A 22,784-nucleotide genomic window follows, 5' to 3' on the forward strand; every position below is an offset into this window, starting at 1 on the left:
TGCACTATTATGTGTTTTGAAGTGTCTTAAAGTATTGCTAGATGAAAAGGTTTTCTGAAATTATTAGCCGACAACTTCCCGGGTTCAGTCACTTTGCAGGTGAGAATATTTGAGCAGTGTTCTTCTTCTCCATTACCATTCCATGCGGTGCTTGCATACTTCTATACTAAGTATCTCATACTACTACTAAGTATATTTTGATTTAAACAAGACAACTGTTCTATGCAACAGCTTAATCTGCTACCAAATTAACTGGAATATAGTCGTTTACTGTCACTAGCACCAGCTCAAAGCCTTTGGTACCTAGCTTGGCCTAAGTACCTGGAGTTCAGTAGCACTGATGCAGATGATGAAAACCAGAAAGGAGCTCTGGAACTCTGAGGTCACTTAAGTTAAAGCACAGGGATTCTTTCTCAGGGAGTACTGACTTCATTCAGCAAAGGCACTCAAACTCTTGAGAAAGCCTTAAATAAATCTGACTGGAGAAAAACAAGACCCAAGCACCCTTACCCTCACCTACTTCTTTCTAAGCAAGTATTTCATCTACTGTAACAGATAAACATTTGTAACAACATGTGTGCAGCAGGTGTTGCTGTTCAATCCCTCAGACAATACACTATTCCACATCGCTCTGGGTATCCTCATCCCAATCGTGTCATTCGTGTCCTTCTGCCTGCACCCCTCCCTCCACCTTCCAAGGAGCCATGCAAAGGGAACCTCTCCCCAGGAAGCATGGCATTCTCTGGAAGACCTTAGACACTTATTTTCACTCCTGAAATTGCTCCTAAGAAGGAAATACCCATCACATGAAAGCACAGGTGGCAACGCCTCTTCTTTCCTAGGAAGTAGATACAGGACATCAGCTCTTGGAGACTCCCTCCCCATAAGGATGAGGAAACAAATACAAACCACTGAAACACTTTCCAGAGCGATGGATTCTGAATCCTCTGTATTTTAAGGATAGTGTAGTTTTTCATAGTCTGATGAAACAGCTGCTTTATTCCGTTGTATTCAGAGGTTGTATTACTGATGTCCACTGCCTATAAAATATAAACCAAAGCAAAAGACATGAGGCTTCAGTTAGCTCGTAACCTGCAGAAGCCTAATTACAGCAGGTACACTTTTGGAAGGGTCCCCAAACCCTACTTATGACGGTTAATTTAATGCATTAGATTAATGCATTAGATTATGACTATGGGAATAATTAGGACAGACACTTAATATGTAAATCAGTATATCACTCCTGCTTTGCAAGGACACCTCACCTCTCTTCAGGAAGGATGCTGACAGCAAAAGGATCAATTAAATGTTTATCATCTCCAAGTGAACTGACACTTGTAACTTTAAATCTCAATGAAACAGAAATTCCAAAAAGTAAAGTTGACTGATCATTCCAGATAATAATTAGTTTTATATATAAAGCTGATTAAGAACAAAAGATGTTAGATAACAGTATCATTTGTAACCGGATGTTTAAGGGACCTTCAGCTATTTAAGATGAAACAAACAAAATACATACAACTTCCCAGCATCATAGCTCCTTATCTTTTCAAAGTCAAAACTTGGAAAGTTGCACTGAAAATATTACATCTCCTCCTTTTCTAAAGGAAAAAAAGGCTATTTATCCATACTTTTCCTATTTAGAAAAAAATATCAAGAAATACATGCTTTTCCCAAAGAAAAGTTAATGCAAAATATAATTAAAACATAATTCAAGCTCTTCTATTTATGTCATGCATTAATTTTCCATTTTTTTCTCCAAAGTAATCTGTGTCTTTAATCTTCCAGAATAAACACTTATCTTCCATAAACTTGACTGAAAATGCATAATGCTGGCAGACTGATGTCACTTGGTAATACTTGCCACTTTGTTGCTGCCTAAGCCGAGTGGGAGCTCCAGATGACTTAAAGTGAAATGCCCAACATCCCACATATCAAAGTCATGTTTTAGTCATGAAAGCTGCGGTCATCTTAGAAGCTAATATGATATTAACATTAACCTGCCAGGCAAAAGCTCCACGTTCTAGAAGGCTGAGTTTAGAGAGAAGATAAAATCAGACTGCTATTTCACAGCTGCATATAAATAAAGTGTATTTTCTGGACACCATGTCAAGCTTGTGCCCGAAGTACACACTGATGAAGAGGCCTATCTCAGGAAAGTCCTCTAAGGATTAATAATGAAGTCAGCTGCAAAAGGAAGAATTATTCCTTTGAGTTCATTAAAAAGATTTTACAAGGTTGAATAAAACTTCCCATGTCTTAATAGAAGAGTGTTTTCCAAAGCTTCCCTACAACACAACACTTAAAACAATTTGGATGGGTGAGTATTGATTATCTGCATGCTCTCTGACACCACAGCTTAAGCTGCTCACCATCACCTACAAAATGACATTTATTTCCCTGTATTTCAGTACTGCATCTTTTATTTATGCATAATTCTCATTTAGACTACACGTATGCTTTTTCTACGTTGCATCTTTTACTGAGGAACCTTGCTGGGTAAAACTGAGGGTACCAAACACGGTACACAACCTAATCCTGTAAGAAAGGTACTTCAATTATTCTATCATATGACAGCCTCTAAGCAACAAAGCCAGTTCTCCCTTGCATAAAAACTGTGTGGGATTTTCCTGATTTCCCCAAAGACACTTCCTCTGATAATAAAGGGTAACACCACATTGCTATTGCAGGTTGATACTTTGTAACAGCATAACTTCTTCAGCTCTTTCAATCTTCAGACCTAAAAGGAAGATCTTAGGGAGCAAAAGCATTTGCTAACCCACTATCAAGAGGCGGAGTCTCTGACACAAAGGAAGAACCACTGCCCTGACAGTAATTTCTGTCGGTGTGTGCAAGAACAGTACTCTGTGATGTCAAACCTCGATCTCTGGTGAACTCAGGTTTTGGAAGCAGTTAGTGACCGTGACCCAGCTAGAACTAACCAAACACATACAGACTTTTCACGTTGCATCAGCTCCCACTGCTGTGCTGTAACAGCACAGCTATAATTACAAACTGTCATCTTTGGCATGTGTGTCAGGATTCAGCAACATAGCAGCCACACAAAGGACTAATCCTCTGACATAAAACCACACATTCATTGCACACATTTCTCAGTTGTACATTAAAGTTTCCATTTAAAACCCAGCATGAAGTTTGAAGACAATATGTTTGGGGGATTTTTTTGCTTTGCCTTTAAAACATTTACCAACTACTAATTCCACTTTGTTAAAGACAGAAATTCACACCAACTTTCCAAATGGTGTTACTCATTTCCAATGTGCATTTCAGATACTCTACTTTCAATAAAACTATGATTCTAAATGACTTGCAGATTAAGACTGCAACACTCAAAAAATAAGCAATGTTACTGAAACAGAGCTGCTCTTTTTAAGCAAAGATGACTTTCTCCCTATCTCACATTTCTAAAACGGGTCACTCCTAGTGCAGCAAGTTTTGACAGGATTGTTTGTCAGTGTCTGAAGAGAAGGGAATTCATCAGGACGTAATTGTCATATCTTACAACGGTCACCACATACATGCAGAATCCCAGCCAGTCCCAATATTACCTACTGCAAAAACACAAGCTTAAAGCCCCACAGAAATAGTTCATCTAGCCCAGGCTTTTGCTTTTTGTGCCAACAGGTGCTTTGGGCTTTGTTGCTTTTTAGGTACAGAATTAATTTTTCCTTTCCTATAAAAGGCACTCAGTTTACAAGTTACGAGATGGTTTTCTTAGATGCCAACTCAGCAAGTAAACTGAGTTCTGGGGAACAACATGATCCTTCTATTTCATGCATCCCCACAAGTACCACCAGCAATACCATGGATCTGCACACCACATTCCAAAACCTCTCAATGCTTACCTCAGTGACTCCAGAAACACCCCAACAAATGGACTCGACTAAAATTCAGACAGAAGTTTTCAGAGTAAATAAGAGAGGCTGTTAAGTACATACAACTGAGAGATCTAAAAAGAGTGGGGCTACCTGTCTTCTTGGCATTCGTTTGAAAAATTTAACCTTATGTTAGTCAGTGAAGCTGCTGGTAAGCCAAAGGAAGAGGTGATCAGCTATATCCTTCGTTATTTTGACAGAGCTCAAAATATCACAGGCCCAAATCTTCAAAAGATCTGGCTGCGTGACTCCCACACAAACTCATTATTAGTTCATTCAGCAGGTGCTAGACACCTTACACTTTTACAATCTTGAAAAATTAGGGCTTTTCACTAATTGTGAAAAACAGCTCTTTGGAGCGAGCTGTGTGCAGAGCAGTTGACGCTGATTTTTCATCAGAACTGTATTCAGATGAATTTACTGTATACACACATGGCCAGACACTGGTGTTACATTGAGTAAGGCATAATCCAACACAAGAGGGTAATCAGGGTAAAATAAAACATTCAGCACACAGTAACAGAAACCAGCCCACAGAAGCCGAGACACGTTATTTCTGTTCTCATGCCAGTGCCAACATAACTACACTAGGAAAAATAAAATACAAAAAGTGAGAATAGCAGCGGAGCTCTCTGTTCACTGAAACTAGCTATAAAGAATTCCCAGTCTGGAATTATGATACTACTTCTGCCCTGTCCCTAGCCATCAAAATATCTGTTCCAATACAACTTGGTCAGCATCATACATGATTCTGTGACACAGTCAACAAGGGAAATCTCTTATGCTCCACATTATGTGCTGTTCCTTAATCGGGTCAAAGCCACTATAAAAAAAGAACAAGTGTAATGCTGAAAAGCCATTTTTTCTAGCATACTGTAGTACTTCCACAGTCTGCATTGTTCTTCTAAAAAGGACTGCTTCTTAGTATCACTGGACCTAGTAATTTAAAAAACACCTGCACATTTTTGGTCTTGGTAGACCAAATAGGAACAGACTTTGGGCTGACAGGGGTCTGTTTTGTTTTGTTGAAGAGATCAACTGCAAATGTTTATTATTGGCTGTAATTCTTTATTTCTGCCATTTCTTGAGGCCATGGTCTGTGCTCAGATTGGTGATGTATGTGACAGTTCTGGGTGACTTGAAAGAGCACATAGAGCTTTCCTTTCCTACACCTCCAATCCAAACGTTATCCACCAACAGCCATGATGGTATCATTATTGGATGGCTTTTTAATGGCCTACACAGAAAGGGTTGGGTCTCAGCCCAGCTTCTAATGAAGAAATACACACTTCATAGAAGCCCGTTGCTTAACTGGTCCACTAAGGCACCGAAGTAAGCCATTTTTTCATTTTTAACAGTGAATCTTTTTGTCTTGAGTTTGGTGAATTTTGTTTTGCGTGTCAGGCAGATAGATACCTAAAATGCAGATGAAGTTCGTGAGAGTTTGGCATCTTTTTCAGGAGATGCCCTAGTTCTTTAGCACAACCACCCAAGAAATCACTCCTGACCCTTGTTAGCATCTACCCAGTCACTTCAGTTAAGCAGCATGCTCTGAATTGTTCCTTTCCATCTGAATTACGGTGGTGGGGTGGGGGTGGGGGCAGGAAGGTACCTTGTATCCCAAGTCAGGCAGCGCAGACTGATCCCAATGGACAGGACAGACTTGATTTGGAATAGAAGAATCCTTCTGGCTGTTTGCAAACAGACAGAAAATGAGGCGTTAGTAATTCTAGTACTGCTCTGAACATTCAAATGGGCATCATCATCTTTGACCAATTCCTACATTGAAAAACAAAAACCACAAAGAAACTGGGAAATGGCTTCAATCTGTTAACTGGGCTTTGCATGCTGCCGCTCAGTTGTCACAGTCCTCTTTCACCTGCTTTTATAAGAAACCACTATCCATTGACAGTCCTGTGGATATGCTACCTGGAGTAGGATGTACCCCAGAAACCAGATGATGTACCAAGTTGGCAGTTTGTGAGAAAGCTTCTGTTCAGTCCAGTGGATATGGTTTCTTCTAACAACAGCTGCGTTCTTTGCACAATTACTGCCAGCACTGGCAGCCATTTTGCCTTCAAATTACTTCTGAAATATGAAAAAGCAACAATTTAAAGAGCATCATTTACCCTTTCTTTATCTTCTGCACATCTTCAGAAGACACAAACTTTGGTCGTCTGCGGACCTGTCTTTGAGTTTTAAATGAGATGTTTGTCTGGGTCATGTCTTTAGGAGAAAAGAGAAGGAAAAAGAAAGTAATGAATATATCTACAAGATGGGGTCATTAACTAACAGTCATTCATTAACGAAAAATGCATATTCATTGTCGATTCTACCTGCTGAAGAAATGTTGCACAAAGCCTATGTAAGTTTCTTGTCCTCCCTGTAACCGTTATTTAACCTCTGCCTATCTTGCTTGCTCCCTTGTCATTCATGATCTTTAAACTACTCCAGCAGCACAGAAAGACACTTTTCATTTTTTACCATCCACAGGTTTAACTCACTTTACTTAAGGTTTGCTATAACTTTATGTGAAGACTATGCACCCTTTTTATTTCTGATCCAACGTAAATCTGGATAGTCAAGGAATAAGAGGGAAGGTTACTTTTGTAAAGAATTTCCTCTGGGCCATCACTACCTTACTTCCCCTTCCAATAGGTAAATCCGGTACTGTTAGTAAAAGAGGTCATAGCTTCTAAAAGCTGGGAAAGCTTGCAAGTTAGTCTTTATAAAGCACTGCACAGTTGTGAATGAGAACCCTTAAAATGAGTACCTTTAAAATTGAGCTGGTAATGATGTGAGCCAGCCTGGAAATATATGGTGGAATCTGGATCTGCTAGATACAAATTCTCAATCACAGCAGAAGATGGCGAGTTCACACTATCCCCTTCTCCCTTTGGGGGGGGGGGGGGGGGGGGGGGGGGAGGAGGGGAAAGGAAAAAAATAAAAAAAAATAAAAAAAAGAGAGAGAAGAGTAATGAGTAAACAGAGTCAGGACTAAACCCTGGATAACTAGTTCGGGTAGAGGGAAAGAAGAGGCAAAGAGCAGGATAAGAGGAATCTACCCAGAACCGCCATGGCCTAAATTGAGATTACCGAACACTCATAACATACACACAAATACATAACTAGTAATGATGGACACACACGTGTCCCATCTAAATTTCTGTAACAAGCTGTACTGGTGTTGGCTGGGATAGAGTTAAATTTCTTCATAGCAGCTTGTATGGTGCTGTGTTTGGGATTTGTGCTGAAAACAGTGTCCATAGTTCAGGGATGTTTTCGTTACTGCTGAGAGGTGCTTAGACAGAGCCAAGGCCTGTTCTGCTTCTCACCCTGCCCCAGCAGCAAGCCGGCTGGGGGTGCACAAGAGGCTGGGAGGGGACACAGCTGAGACAGCTGACCCCAACTGCCCAGGTGGACATCCCATACCATATCATGTCAGCAATAAAAGCTGGGGGAAGAGGGAGGAAGGGGGGGGATGTTTACAGTGATGGCATTTGTCTTGCCAGGTAACGGTTACATGTGACGGAGCCCGGCTTTCCCGGGGATGGCCGAACACCTGCCTGCCCATGGGAAGTGGTGAATTAATTCCTTGTTTTGCTTTGCTTGCATGCGCAGCTATTGCTTTACCTATTAAACCATCTTTATCTCAGCTCCCAGGTTTTCCAACTTTCACCCTGCTGATTCTCTCTGCCACCCCACCAGGGGAGGGTGAGTGAGCAGCTGTGTGGTGCTTAGTTGCTGGCTGGGTGCAACAGATATGCTGAGCTCCTTGATCAAACTTGTGTTAGTTTGGTTCAGGCTCCAAAGGAAGTAAAGGCCTAGCCCAGGGGTCCTTAAACTTTTTAACCAGGGGGCCGGCGCACGGATGAAGTGGCAGGCAGTCATCTGCGGCTGCTGGGTTTCCCCCCGCAACCGCCGGCGGGGGCGGGGGGGGTCTGTAAATACCGGGGGCCAGACTGAGGACCCTGGGGGGCCGTATCCAGCCTGTGGGCCGTAGTTTGAGGACCCTTGGCCTAGGCCATGACCGGGCCATGAGCTTCTCTAGTTCCAGCCTGTTCCCTGAAAACCCACACAGGAACAGGGTGACATGGTAAGCATTGATGCATGACCTTGGAAACAGGAACACCGATCATGCGATTAACACATGAATAGCAGGTGGTTCTTCCAAAACTAATTTGTCAAGGAACAAAGAAAGTTGTGGGTACAAGGAGTCTCATGCTTACCTTTTCCATCACATGTAATTTGATTATGAGCCAATCACTTTATTCCATAAACATGACAGCCTGAGCAAGCTTTTTACGAGCTCTCCCTGCCAAGGAGCAGGCTGCATAGCAGTGATCTCCCCTTGAGGCTGAGAGATCCCTTACCAGCTGCAGATCTTTGGTGACTGATATCATGCATAACTTTGTATTATAGTGTATAGGATTTTGTATTTGTAACTGAATAATTATTACATCCTCTGTGCAATAAGTAATAGAGTGAACCTCGCCATCGGACTTTGTTAAGTCTCACTATTACAACATCGTACTTCAATAAAACTACTTCTGCTGCTACCTTTGGCAGTGGTTCTTTAAACAGTCTAAAGTCTCCCCTGCAACAAACCGGTGTAGTTGATATTCTGTATCTGCTCCACGACACCGGGGTTGAACCACGATGCAAGTATAATTTTCTAATGTGTGAAACAATGCAAAATATGAGGGTATGCTGACAGAGACACTTCCCGTTTAAGCTGCCTACTGAAATCACGGCTTACCATTGCCAGAGCCGCTATATCCATCATCTTTCCCTGGGTACTTTTTCATGTCCCTGGATTACTTTTGTGTTCTGCCATTTGTGCAGCTATACAGTAAACCAGATGGGGAAAACTCATCTGCCTTAGGGGAAGGAGAGATTCCTTATGGATTTCTTTTCCTGCATTTTTCAGATAAACCACTCTCTCATCAAAAAGGATTTGGCCACCCAAGGAAAAATGTAACACTTGATCTCCAAGAGCAGAACAATCCTTGCATGGCCAAGGAAGCTGGATAATGCTTACAAGAAGGCCAAGACTAGTGCCTGAATAATTTAAAAGACAATGTATCTCAATGACAGTGTAATCATATTAAATCTCTGTAGCAGCCATGGACAACTCCAAGAGGGGAACTGACTAGAGAATCCAGCACGCATCATCAAAAAAAGTCTGATCAACACAAGGTGAAAAAATGGAATTTTGTTTTCCTGCATTTGCAGGAAGGTCTTTGTCAGGAAAATAGTTATAACAAATCATCCAGGCACAAAGACAGATGACTCTACTTGAACGTCACTGCAAGGAGATAGGGCATGTTCCATCCCCTCGAGCCTGCAAATGATGCATTTTATTACATCATTTATGAACATCTGTAGTTTCACTCCCTTACTTGAAACTGTAAAATGCAAGCACAGGCATTTACTTAATTAGCCTTGCTGAGTAAAGGGGAGTAGGGGGAAGATGCTCTACACATCTATTCAGAGGAGATTCAAAGCACAGGATGTGGACTCACCTGTTCTCCATATTGAATCCACTGGCCTTGATCATTCTTCCAATACCAAATCCACTGTGTGGTCAATACAAATGTGGGTTTTGTGACTGACGATGGTGTGGACAGGCGTCGAAGCAAAGAAGAGCAGCAGGTCATTGCCTGGAAGCTAATGTTCTTAGCTGCTATGCTGTAATGACAAATTCAGGTTTATTGCAGTTACAGTACATATTTTATCCTCTAATTTCCAGTTTAAGCTCGTGCAATTTTCTTTAATAAAGTGTGACTACCTCAACTTAATTAGGCCAGCAATAAGAGTATTTCCCACAGTGTGCATGGCAGCTCTGAAAACTTTCCAGTTTTCAGAAAGGAATTGTGGCCTGTGAGACACTGAACGCCATCTCAATCACTAGCCAGATGTTGCACTGCCAGCTTTACAGACACTCTGGGGATACAGATTGGTATTTCTGCAATAAATAAGCATGCTCAGTTTTTCTCAGTACAAAACCAGAAATTGGTAAGCGTGTGACTGAGTTTGCCAGCAAAGACCTGCAGTTTATCAACTTTGTTCTTTTTCTGTGGTTACAGAGGGTGCACTCACAGCTGTGAGTTCTGTAAATAGCATTCATCACTGGAGCCACCTGGGCTTTTAACCCTGGGAGGCCTGAAAAAATCAACTCCCAGGCAGAAAGACTTTGAAAGCAGCCTCCTCTTGGGAATCTTGTTTGGGATTTGCACCATCCAGCAGTGTAAGCAAGCCATAAATCAAAATCATCTGCTGACTGAAGAGGCACAGGCCAAAATGACTATACCATTTTACTGGGGCCAAACTCTGGGTCCCCTATGAATCCAGGTGGCTTACACTGGGGCTTTCAGAAAGAAGTTAAATGCATTCTCTTAAAAAAAAAAAATTAAATTTGGGCTGCTTACAGAAGGGGCATTTCAGAAACTTTTTCTAGGAACATTATAGTTATTATTATAGATACTAGCTGTATTAGGAAAAGAATAGTCATAAAGAAGGACAAGCTTTGAAGGACAAGCTAAAAGGCCCAACTTAATTACTATAAATAAATTATGATTCACCATCTGAAATAAGTTTTAAATGCAAGATAATGTTGTGTTGGTTTTAGAAGACAAAAATGGGGTGATATTTCCATGCAATCACTTTTACTTTTCTTTTTAAAAAGAAAAACTCTCATTTGTTTGTCACATCCTCCCAGATTCTGAGAAGCTCACTAATCAGAAGTTATGGAAGTCAGACATCTTTAGGAGGAAAACAGAGTTTTCCCTCGGGGTCTTGTGAAGAACCAACATATTGATAATAGCCTTAAACATTGCTTAGTGCAGAAATTCAAGTGGAACTGGTGCAAACTGTTCTGCCCACATCGGAGAGGATCTAAACCGAGTGGTTGCTGCAAAGTGAGCTGCTGCAGCCTGACCTGGTAACCACAAGGTGGTACGGGATGTCACGGCTGTAGGTCTTGCGAAGGAGAGATCTAGGTAGTGCTCCCTGGAAGAAACCTGTGGTGACAATAAGGCAACTGCTCATGCACACAGCAGGCGTTTCCTAAAGCTTTTGGGAGCACTCGCCCCTCTCCTGACCACCAGTGAGGACCCCCTCTGACCACTGCTCACACCTTGAGCTTGCACAGACACAGACATGTACGTAGATGAGGCATCCTCTCAAGAGCATAAAACCTGAATCAGGTAGGACCACCACCACCAAGACACCCAGGGTGAAGAGGACCAACGGGACACTGCTGGATCCACAGGTGGTGATACCTCTTTTTTTCCCCCCATTCTCTTCTCCTCTCCTCTCTTTCTTTTTATTTAATAGTGACCAGATGTAAGTAAAAACATGTGGCACAGGACTTGCTTATACTTATACAGCTCAAGTAATCCCCATTGAGCTAACACGTTTAACCACATGCCTTGTATTTCGTATTAATAAATCATAAAACTGGCTGGTTGGCATCATTTCACCTTAATTCAGTCCAAGGGTATCACTGACTTGGTTGTTGGTCCCAAAGGGAGGGAGGCCATCCTAAACAACCCCTTTTGGATTGCAACAGTTCTCAACAACATTACTCTAAGCAAGCAGTCCAGCATCACTATACCTGAGGATTTTTGGGTCACAATAGGCCTTTTCAATTTCCTCCATCATGGAAAGGTCATTCCAGGCGATTCCATCATATACCTGCCATCGATATGGCAAATGATAATGAACAAATCTGCATTTATCTGAAATGAGATCAGACACAGTCAAGAGCTCTGCAACCATAACACAGAGAGCAAGATGAGGGGGGGGAGGGGAAAGGAACAAGCATTTTTTACACTCTGGCTTTATCTCCTGGGATTTGGTATGAGCAATAAAGACAGAGTGCTGAAATTGAAATAATGTTGAAAAATTGGGTGTGTTTCTCCAGTCTTATCCAGAAAAGCAATATAAGCTTTCATACTGCCAAATACATTTTAAAGAAACCTTCCCTTTGCCAAGATACAACATCGGCAGCTGGGAGAGCAGTGCCACAGATAAGAAGAGTGTGTCTGTGTGTCACACCACCATGTTTCTCAGCTGTAAAAAGTCTAGTCTACACATCACATAAGCACTCTCATATATTTCGTTCTCTCTTTCCCTTAGAACTTCGGGGTGATTACCTGAATGTTTCTTTTAGGCTCAGCCCAACAAATAAGGCAGCATAAAGGACTGCAATACTCCACAGAACATCCCCCAAGAGGGACCCTACACTCACACCTGAACAGGTGGCACACTGCCCTACTAGCAAGACTCCTACCCTGTTGGAATTGATGCTTTGCTTCTCAGAAAATGGGAAGCAGCAACTTCTAATTGATTTGCATGCAAGACCTGCAGAGTGCTGTATACCCTTCACACAAGAAGAGGAAGACTTTGGCTTGTTTTTTTTTTAAAATCATCTATGTTTTCAATGCACATATATCTGCATGTTTGAGTTGAGACCTGCTAAACACCCAGCATGTGTGCATGCTGCTGGATACAGGCAGAGGCTGACCTCCAGGCCTCCCGGTCCCAGTACACTCCACATCCAAGCATGGACCAAACCCCTTATTTACAAGTTCTGAGACAAACATGACATGGCAAAGCATGTCAACTCTCCAACCATTATTTCAGTTTAGCTGTTTGGTGGTCACAGTATAGCTGCTTTGAACCTGACCTCCACAGCTAGCACATGGGCATACCATTCACATTATGCACGTCCAAAAGTTCATAAACTTAAGCCTCAAGCCTGGTCCCAAAGAAGCACAGTCTGAGAAATGCGATACAAGGCTAGAGTAGCTGTTGCACAGGCAGAGCCAAAAGGAGTTTCACCATTCCTGGCCTCTGATGTATTTGACTATAGAACACATGGAAACTAACCCTGGTTACGAAGACAACAGTGTCATTCACTCTTTTCTTCCTTTTTTTTGTAAACATGGCTGGAGTGCACCCATTTTGAAAGCACTATGCTTGAATTAACAAGACAAGCTGTAGACAAAATCACACTTGGTCTCCCTTGGCCAGATCTCATTTCTGTGATCCATAGAATACTCATAAAAGAGACAATTTACTTTTTGAAGTACTGTCTCTCTTCGAAGTAACAATTAAGAAAAGGTATTATCAACCCCTAAAGTAATTTACTCATCTGCCTTTCAGAAAAGGAGCTTCTTACAGGAGACCTGCACCAGAACACAGACCCCTCTACGGAAATACTCAATACACACAAACAGAATCACCAGTTACCAGGCAACTTATTGTCCACATCCTAAGTGAAAGCAAACAGTCTGATCTAATTTAAGTGGATCTTCTACCAAGACCAGGTGGTCAGGTGCAGTCCTTTAGAAAGTGACTGGACAAGTTCAGTGATGGAAAATCTCATGGTACCTCCTCATAACCAGAGCCTAACTGTTAAGGAATATTGGACTGAAACTGTCTGGAGTTAACTGTTTAGCGTTAGCAGCTAGATTTGCAGAAGCCTTAGGCTGCAAGCTGTGAACTTTCACCTAGATATGCTGAAACTTTTGCTTATTTAAGTAAAAGGAGGCCCCAGAGCTGGTTTGCGCCAGGAGATAAGGAAGTAAGGAAGGCAACTACCCCCACCAGCAGAAACTGCAACCTCCAAGATAACAGAAAGGCCTGCCTAGAGAGAATAACAAGACTCAACAAAGAACAGGGAGACCCAAGTCGCTAATATTATTATTGGACCAAACTGTCACGTGAGGTGGGAAAACTGAGATTGTAAGGGTATAATTGCCCAGGAATTTCTTTGTTCAGGGTCCCTGTCTCAAGACACGCAGCTCGAGCTGCATCTTGCTGCTGTACTGAATGAATAAATGAATTAAGATTTTGCCTGAGACTCTTCTTTGGGATACCCAGGATGAAGAAACTTCTTCAACATTAACTTGGGGGATTAAGCAACTGTTCAGTGACAGCCTCTCAATACAATTGTTTATACTTATATTTTTCTCCCAGACCTTTGTTATTGGCCACTACCACATAGATGATGGACTAGATTTATCTTTAGCTTAGCTGGTACAACTACTGTGTTTTCTCAAGACATTTTAACACCTTGGATCACTTTTTAAAGGACTTAATGGGGGAGAATATGGCTATTATCTGACGTACATAGGATACATCAGGAATAAAGGATGACATATTGTTAACAGTTGTCAATGATGACAGCAAAAGGCCAGCTCTTAAATCAACCTAATAGTTACAGAAAGCATAACATCTAACATTTGAAGGGTTTTTGCCACAGAAACATACCCAAAGCCCCCATCAACGGGGATGAAATAGGCCATGGATGGATCATCTAGAGGGGAAAGAGTTTAAGTGTATCCACTTGACTTTCCTCCGATTACGTTTGTAATTCTGAAAGTGTTTATTAGTGACAAAGTGAAACAAAGTGAATGAGTGAGAACACACAATTGCCACTGCCACTCCACGCGCCACCACCAGTCCGAGCTGTTGAGCGGGGAGTGCCTCTGCAGACACTGCTTCCCAAAGACAACGTTACTATTTACAAAGCTTACCTTTATGTTTGCAGTACTTCCAGACATAGAACACACATATGTCATCGTGCTTCTCTTCTTTGTCATCCTTTGAAGCTTTAACAGAGGAACTGTCTTTTTTACCTAAAGGAGAGAACACATCAGTTCTTATTTGCCTTACCAAAATACAGCTCTAAGAGAAAGACACTGCATTTGGTATTTCATCCAAGAAATAACAAGGAGTTGACTGCAGTAGCCAAGTCAAGCATTTTCAGAATCTATCTCCTGTACAGCTCACCACATGAGTTAGGCCTTTGTGGCTGACCAGTAAACCCTGACAGTGGAAGAAAACTCAGTGGAGATGGGCAAGGGTGATATACCCATGAAACTCAAGAGACACGCTGTGTGGCTGACCATGGCTGTTGCAACGAAGTTGACTTCATCTCAACACAAAGGGGACCAGAGGGTGGCCTTTGCTGTAGATAAACGGCTATGTCAGTTGAATGGATCAGCAAGTGGTGTAAATGTTTCTCCCCAGGTCAACCAGACCAGTATGGGCAGAGCGAATACAGGGCGGCTCAGCCCAACACAGGGGTATAAAAACTAAGCAAGTAACAAAAGAGTTTTGAAGAGAGCAATGGGTTTGAGCTGACTTCAACCCATGTACTCCTTCCTGGGGATTGGGAACACCCAGTGTCATGATGGTGAGCATATTATACAGACCTGTAATGGGAATCACATTAGTATTCTGATTGAACTGTGTGTTGCAATTGCTATGTTTTGGTAAGTGTAACTTAACATTTGTATTTTTTCATCTGTGTATTTTGCATTAGCTTGCTATATCAGAAATCTCATTAATCTGGGCTTGGCTAGGATAGAGTGAATTTTCTTCATAGCAGCTCATATGATGCTGGTTTAGATTTTTGACAAAAACAATGTTGATAATATAGTGATGCCCAAACTTTTGCTGAAGTGTTTGCACAGCGTCAAAGCCTTTTCTGTTCCTTGCCCTGCTCCCCCAGTGAATAGACTTAGGGGGTGCATAATAGATTGGGAGGGGCCACAACCGGGCAGAAGACCCAAACTAATCAAAGAAATATTGCATACCACGTAACATTATGCTCAGCAATAAAAGGAATAAAAGGGAGTTTTAGGAGGGCTAGCTATCTTTCACTCGGGAACTGGCTGGGCATCAGCCCATCCATGGGAGGTGGCGAGTGATTGCCTTCGCATACTCATTTTGCTTTGTTTTCTTCTTTCTTCTTCCACCTCCACGACCCACCCCCCCATCCTGACCCTCAAGTTTTATTGCTTCTATTCTGTCTTTCCTCTTCCCCTGTCCCACTGGGGGTTGGGAAAAAGTGAGCAAGTGGCTGTGTGATGCCCAAATGCCCACCAGAACAGTACAGAGATCAATCCCAGACTACTCCCCATTGTGCTGCACAATGTTTGGGCAGAAATCTCAACGCTCCTCCACAGGCTGTCCAGTACTATGCCTTTCAGCGTATGGTACGGAAAGCACATAAGCTGCACACTCTGACTGCCACAGGGAGCTGTAGGGTTCTGTGAAACCAAATTCCAACAAGAACCGCTGACCTCAAGACTGGAGGGTTAGAAACAATCCATACCTTTGTCTTTACTTCCAGTTCCTGCTGGCAACTGCTGTTGGCTCTGACCAGGTCTGACCACATTGCTATTGGAACCTGCATGAGAAGTCTGAATGAATAGCAGTGCCAGGCCAGAAGCTCAGCTAGCTGGCAACATCTTAATTTATGTGTTGATGATTATGTCCCTCACACATATAATTTTCCACTGGCGCTCTGCTGCCGATACAACAGATCAGCAACAACAGTTACAAATCCCAGCTAGTCACCATTATCAGCAGCCACTCAATAGCGATTTTGCATGCAGTAATACAGCTCTCCCTCGCACACAACTTGGCCATGACTTACTCCATTCCTGAAAGCAGATCAACAGCAGAAGGGAAAAGAGACATACTTGTTGTAAGAGGGGAAATAGGAAAGCTGATTCCACATGGAAACAGTTGGAACTCATCTAGATATTTACCTTCTAAAGGTGGCACATGCAGTGTGGAGTCCACTGTTTGTGAAGGTATCTTCAGTTCTTTACTCCTTGCAACTGCTGGTTTTTTCAGTAAGTTATCTCTTGGTTTGTGGTTGTGTGCTGAAAGCACAGAAAGGACAATGGGGTTTAGCTGCGAGGTAAGGAAAGAACAGCTTCTATCTCTATCAAATCTAGAATCCTATCAAAACCCAGTGTTTCTTACCACTTCTCCCCTTCTTCAGTTCCTCGTTGAATTCCACATGCTTGTGATCACATATAGTCTGGATGTTTGAAGCTATGTCTGCATCAATGCCTCCAGTTTTCAACACTCTCAATGCATCGGTATCTAAGAGGTTATGGGACCTCTTGCATAACAAAAATCTACATTCCCCTTGGAGAAAGTGTCGACAAATATGAAGCTTGTTGCAGTAGTTTTGCTGGTTGCAGACACCACCCTTTCTGTTGTAAAACTGGCAGACCTAGAAGTGGGGAAGATCGATAGAATATGAAATAGAAGAGCACATTAGAATCAGTAACTTCTGTTCTATAGGCATGCAGCTTTAACATCAGAAAAACTATGACTAAAAGCCATTCGTTCATTGTGACTTCTTCAATCTGGACAGGTTTCTTGCACAGAAGAGCAGGCATTTTCAGCTGCCTCATGCATTTTCAGTTTTCAGGTTGTGCAGAGGTCTTTTTCCAAGAAAAAGACAATCCAACAAGCATTCATTTTTGGAACTCCTCAGCAAGACAGCTGCACAACAACTGACTGTTTTACAGTTATTTTATTAAAAAATCCCAAAACAAAAGTGAAACAAAACCATAACAGAGAACAAAGAACAAGTGTCTCCATAAAAGCATGTATACTGTGTCAAATGAGATATTTCACGGAACTGAAACTGCATTTGCACTTCCTATTTATAAAGCTTATTTTGCATTGAAGACTTGGATGTCTAAAAAATGAAAAGAAGAATGCTTCGAGATTAGAGTGCATATGGAAAAAGAAATGCATTCTTAATTCCTCCGCTCACCAAAAAAAAGAGATATGCAGTGAACTGGATGCAGGGAACAAATCACACACCAAACTTTCATACTACCCACCAAGCACCACAGCAACACTTCTGCCCCCACAGCACAGAAGAGCAGCCTGTACCAAGCAAGCTGCTTGGAGGAGGACCTACAGCTCTCTGGCAGACAGCCCCAACATCACACCAGAACTGTCACAGATCCCCTTCCAATCCCTTTTCCGAGCAAAAGCGACAGTTTTTATTCCGTGTTGCAACTGAATATATATTTATATATCAACTAGGGAATTAAAGATTTCTGAGATAACAGTGTTTAAAAGACTGAAAAATCAGGCCAGTTTCAACTGCAAGACAACTCTACTGGATTCATACCCATTAGTGATACCCATTGCCAAAGGCAAGTTCCTCATTGCTACTGGTCAGTATCATGTACAGAATGAGGTGGGAGCATACAAAGCCACAGAACTGATGTAATTTCAGCAAGCCCTGATGGCTACTATCCTTGATGATTTTTAGCCTCTGAGGGAAGCAGAAACCAAAGGGAAGTTGTCTTCTTTCTTCCCCATCTTCCTCTGTCATTGTGAACGCTTTATGCCCCAAAGAATGCTCTCATTTGCTTTTGACATCTTATTTTGAGGATCTGGACTTGTCCTGGTTTTATTTGTTCTACTGGATTATTCTGCTTCCATCACATACCCTTTCTGACTGCTCTGCATTAGTTTTAGTAAAACCTAGCTGATTTTGCTTCCACATGTTTTTCTGCGCCCTGTTAGTGCAACTGTATCACAACTTCCCATTTACTCCTCTGCGATTATGGCTATTATCTATCTATTTAAGCTTAGCTGCATCACAAAATGCTATCAGTGATGGTACAATCTGTTACGTGCCCATGCAAAGTGCTGGCAGCAGCAATGGCCTCTGTGAGAAGCAGCCAGAGGCTGCCCCGTGCCGGACACGGCCAGCTCCAACAGACCCACAGCAGGACACAGCCGAGCTCATCAGCCAAGCTGGTGGCACCTCTGGGAAAACATATTTAGGAAAGGGCAAGATGCTGCATGGTATTGAGAGAGGTGGTGTGGAAAGTGTGAGAAACAGCCCTGCAGACACCCAGGTGAGAAGAAGGAAGGGGGGCTGCACATGCCAGAGCAGATTCCCCTGCAGGGCCACCTACAGCCAGCTGCCCAGAACCATATACGGATGGCTTTTGAATATCTCCAAGTGAGGAGACTCCACAACCTCTCCGGGCAACCTGTGCCACTGCTCAGTCACCCACACAGAAAAAAGCATTTCCTTATGTTCAGAGGGAATCTCCTGTGTTTCAGTTTGTGCTCATCACCTCTGGTCCTGGCCAGCACTGAAGAGAGCCTGACTCTATCCTCTTTACACCCTCCCCTTCAGGTGTTTGCAAACATTGATGAGATTCCCCTGAGCCTTCTCCTGGCTGAACAGACCCATCTCTCTCAGCCTTTTCTCATGTGAAATACGTTCCGGTCCCTTCAATATCTTAGCGGCGCTTCACTGAATTCTTTCCAGTAGCTCCATCATGCTCTTGTACTGGCAAAATGAATTCTACAAAATGAATTTTGGACCCATTTTCAGCTAATGTAGTGGGCTGCTGTGGAAGACATTGTAACAAGGAGAGAGCAAATCTAGGCAGTTTACCTGTAGGCCTTGGCTGCTGAGGCCCATACATTATCATTAGTGACAGCCACAGAATGACTGCACATACCATGCCATTAGCATGGACTGCCTTTAACAATACCATAATACTCTTTAATGGTAACTCTACTCTTTAACTCTTAACTGTACATACTCTTTGTAAGAGCTTGATCCTATAGAAATACAGAAAAGCACAGTGCTCTCAGTAAACTTCAATATACCATCAGAATATTTAGTTTTACACAGATAGAAGACAGATAGCTTGGGGTTTTTGGTTCAGGTTTGTTTGGGGTTTTTTTCCAACAGAATACTATCAAAATGTGAAGAACAACAAGGGTGCTGAACCTCACCATGGATGGGAATTATGCACAGCAAGCTATGGTCCTACCAGAGAGGTCTCACTGATACTGTGTTGTCAGAAGTTCCCACATAACATTTCTTCTCATTATAACCTTTAGTAGCAACAAGCTATCATCTCGAGCATCACATGCCTTTGTTGTGGTTTAACCTCAGCTGGTGACTAAGTACCTCACAGCTCACTCCCCACCCCCTCCACAGTGGAATGGGAAAGAGAATCAGGAAGGAATTTAAACCTTGAGGGCTGAGATAAAAACAACAATAATTAAAAAGGAAAAAACAACCACAACCCAGTAATAATAACAATTATAAGGAAAAAGAAGGAGAAGAATGAAATCCAAAAGGGAAAGGAGGAAAGAGAACAAGTGATACACAATTTCATTGCTCACCACCCACTGACTGATGCCCAGCCAGTCCCCAGGCATCGATCAGCAGGCACCAGCCAACTCCCTCCAGTTTCCGTACTCAGCATGACATTCAGTGGTATGGAATATCCCTTTGGCTAGTCTGGGTCAGCTGTCCTGGCTGTGTCCCCTCCCAGTTTCTTGTGCCTCTCCAGCCCTCTCACTGGCAGGGCCTGAGGAACTGAGAAGTCTTTGAGGTGGTATAAAAATTACCTAGCAACAACTAAAAACATCTGGTATCAACATTATTCTCACACCAGATCCAGAACACATGCAGCACCACACCAACTACTAGGAAAAAGATTAACTCTACCCCAGCTGAAACCAGGACACTTTTATTAGTGAGACCCAACCTGCCAATGCAAAGAAATTATTCACCTACTCCATAATTTTGGGTCACTCATCTTTCTCTCCTTCATTTTCTGAACTTTGTCCGAGGAGAATGTGGAAAGGCTTATCACCTACAGAGCACTCTAAGATCTATGTATCAAGAACATATGCAAGTGCTAGGTGCCCTGTTTTGTGCTGGGAAAGAGTTGATTTTGCTCCTAGTAGCTGGTGCAGTGCCGTGCTATGTTTTGGATTTAGTACGAGAATAATGTTGATAACACACTGATATGACAGTTGTTGCTAAGTAATACTTTGACTAAGTCCAGGACTTTTCAGTTTCCTGTGCACAAGAAGCTGGGAGGGAGTAGAGCCAGGACAGCTGACCCAAGTATATAATACGTGCTGAGTATACAAACTGGGGAGAGTTGACCAGGGCCTGCTGATGGCTGCGAAGGTGAAGGGAGAAGGTGAAGGAAAGTGTAAAACCTCTTGATTTTGGGGTGCTGTTGTGTTTTTTTTACCTTCCACCCCTGACCCCAGGACACAGAAGACCAAAGTTTCCTCTTGCTCGAGAGCTTTGTACGTGTCATTTGTCAGCACACACACAGCCAGTCAGCTTTTCTGAGTCAGAAACAGCCAAGTCTGCTTTCACACCCCTCTTCCCAGCTCTCAGGTTTATGAATGGCCTGCATCCATCACCATTTTCTGTTGTTTCTGCTATTTTACTCCATAATAGCAGTTAAGGTGCTCAATTAGAGGTAATTAATGATGCCTGCCAGTGGTGAGGGCTGAACAGATCTATAGATAAGAGCTTAAGAATAATAACAATCAATGACAGTTGCTACTGTCTGCTCATTACTGAAAGCAATTAAACAAGAAAAACTTAAGTTTTAGATGCAGCTGAGTTGGAAAAAGATATTAATCCTCCTTGCTTATCACCACCATACTCCTTGAATATGCCAGCAAAACATATTTTACGACACTAACAACAACAACAACGAAAAGATCTATTTTGTCAAAGCCCAGCACTGTCACAGCAGGGAACAAGAAAACAATAGAACTGTTATGCCAGCAGCTCTGTGGAGATTATAACCTCCAAAAGGCAAGAGTAATGGGCATTACTCTGGTAATTTCTTAACCAGGAACAGCTGTAACCATAACAGGATATTCTTGGCTTTGAAACAATCATACCTTGAAGATAGTATTGCCCTGATACACACATGCAGAACCAGAATGGATTGTTCAGCCAAGTTTAACAAAATCAATGACTTGCACATGAACCGGACAAAGGTTGCTTCACAGAAAATTAGTGCACAAAAACGCAGTGCGCTCTGGGAGGGGCAAGTCTTACACAAAACTGACTGCAGGCATTGGTCATTTTCTCTGATTTTTCTCATCCCCTATATCCTCAGGCACAAAAATGTGCAGGCCTGCGTAGGCTGGAAAAGGAAAACGGCCCTTGCTTCCTAGTCTCCATCATCTCTTGGAGAAGAGCCAACAAACTGTTTTTTGGTCAGGCCTTTCATCCTATAAGCACGTATAATTATTGTGATCTTTCACCTCCATCTAGCTTACCTCACTGTCTGTAAGTCTCCGGTGAAGTTGCTGACTTTTTTTGTTTGCTTGTTTTGAGCAACTTTATGGCTATCTTGTTGGGCTAAGAGGAGTGGCACGTAGAACAGGCTGCAGCCTTGCTGTCCACTTCCTGCTGTCAGGCGGCAGGTCTTCTGCTGACAAGTCATAGATGACACAGTCTTATCCAGGTGCAAGCCTTCTGGTATTTACGTAAGCAACACACTCCTCAGCATTTAACAGTTTTGTTGATGTTATTTCTTTTTGGGTTTAAGTACATGGTGCCTTCATAACCCTGGCTCTAAACTGTTTCTTTTGGTGCTTTCACACACAGCCTTTCCCATTCATCCTAATCTTGATAGTACCGTCACACATCTTAACAGCTTGAAATAGAGATCGAAACTCCACATTCTCTCTTGCGCTCTCCCATTCCTAATTAAGAAAAATTTCTCTTAAGAAATCAGTACAACTCACATCAGGGAGGAGGAAAGGATCATTTTGGAGGAGGAGGACTCGCAGCTCATTCTCCTCAAGGCCAGATAACTCATGGGTCTTTAGAACTTTTCTGTTCTCAGCACTGATGATGTCGTGCGAGTACTTACAAGACCTGCAAGAAAACACACAGAAATATCAATGTTTACTTCTTCAGTCAAGTTGATTTAAAGAAGAACCTCAAATAATGTGCAACTTGGGAAAAGACATGGAAAGAAAGGTACTTTAGCAAAAGTCTCTGTGAATATTTAGGTCTCTGTAACTAGCTAGAGAATGGACCAAACAGCACAACAACTCTGTGAAATATAGTTGCGTTATTATCCCCATTTTGAACACTGATGTGGCCAGACCACTTTTAAGAAAGCTAGGACCCCAGGTTTGAAGCCAAGTCTGTCTACCCCACACTTTCTTCTCCAGTAAGAGGCAAGTCAAGTCACACAACGTGAACAGCTGGAAGGAAATTTTAGAGGAAGACATCAA

General features: G+C 42.4%; 1 protein-coding gene across 1 annotated transcript in view; it reads right to left on the reverse strand.

Moving 5' to 3' along the window:
• LOC101923301 (zinc finger CCCH-type antiviral protein 1-like) overlaps positions 1–22,784 on the reverse strand; it is a 29,030-nt gene that overhangs the window by 3,606 nt on the left and 2,640 nt on the right. Inside the window, exons 2-12 of the mRNA XM_055808875.1 lie at positions 22,287–22,419; positions 16,689–16,944; positions 16,469–16,585; positions 16,030–16,104; positions 14,444–14,545; positions 11,515–11,638; positions 9,422–9,587; positions 6,670–6,790; positions 6,026–6,122; positions 5,509–5,587; positions 910–1,040 (exon numbers count right to left, since the gene is read on the reverse strand). Of these exons, the coding sequence (XP_055664850.1) occupies positions 910–1,040; positions 5,509–5,587; positions 6,026–6,122; positions 6,670–6,790; positions 9,422–9,587; positions 11,515–11,638; positions 14,444–14,545; positions 16,030–16,104; positions 16,469–16,585; positions 16,689–16,944; positions 22,287–22,419 (1,401 nt within the window). The remainder of the gene's footprint in view (positions 1–909; positions 1,041–5,508; positions 5,588–6,025; positions 6,123–6,669; positions 6,791–9,421; positions 9,588–11,514; positions 11,639–14,443; positions 14,546–16,029; positions 16,105–16,468; positions 16,586–16,688; positions 16,945–22,286; positions 22,420–22,784) is intronic.

This window comes from Falco peregrinus, chromosome 6 (assembly GCF_023634155.1).
Source record: "Falco peregrinus isolate bFalPer1 chromosome 6, bFalPer1.pri, whole genome shotgun sequence".
NCBI lineage: Eukaryota > Metazoa > Chordata > Aves > Falconiformes > Falconidae > Falco > Falco peregrinus.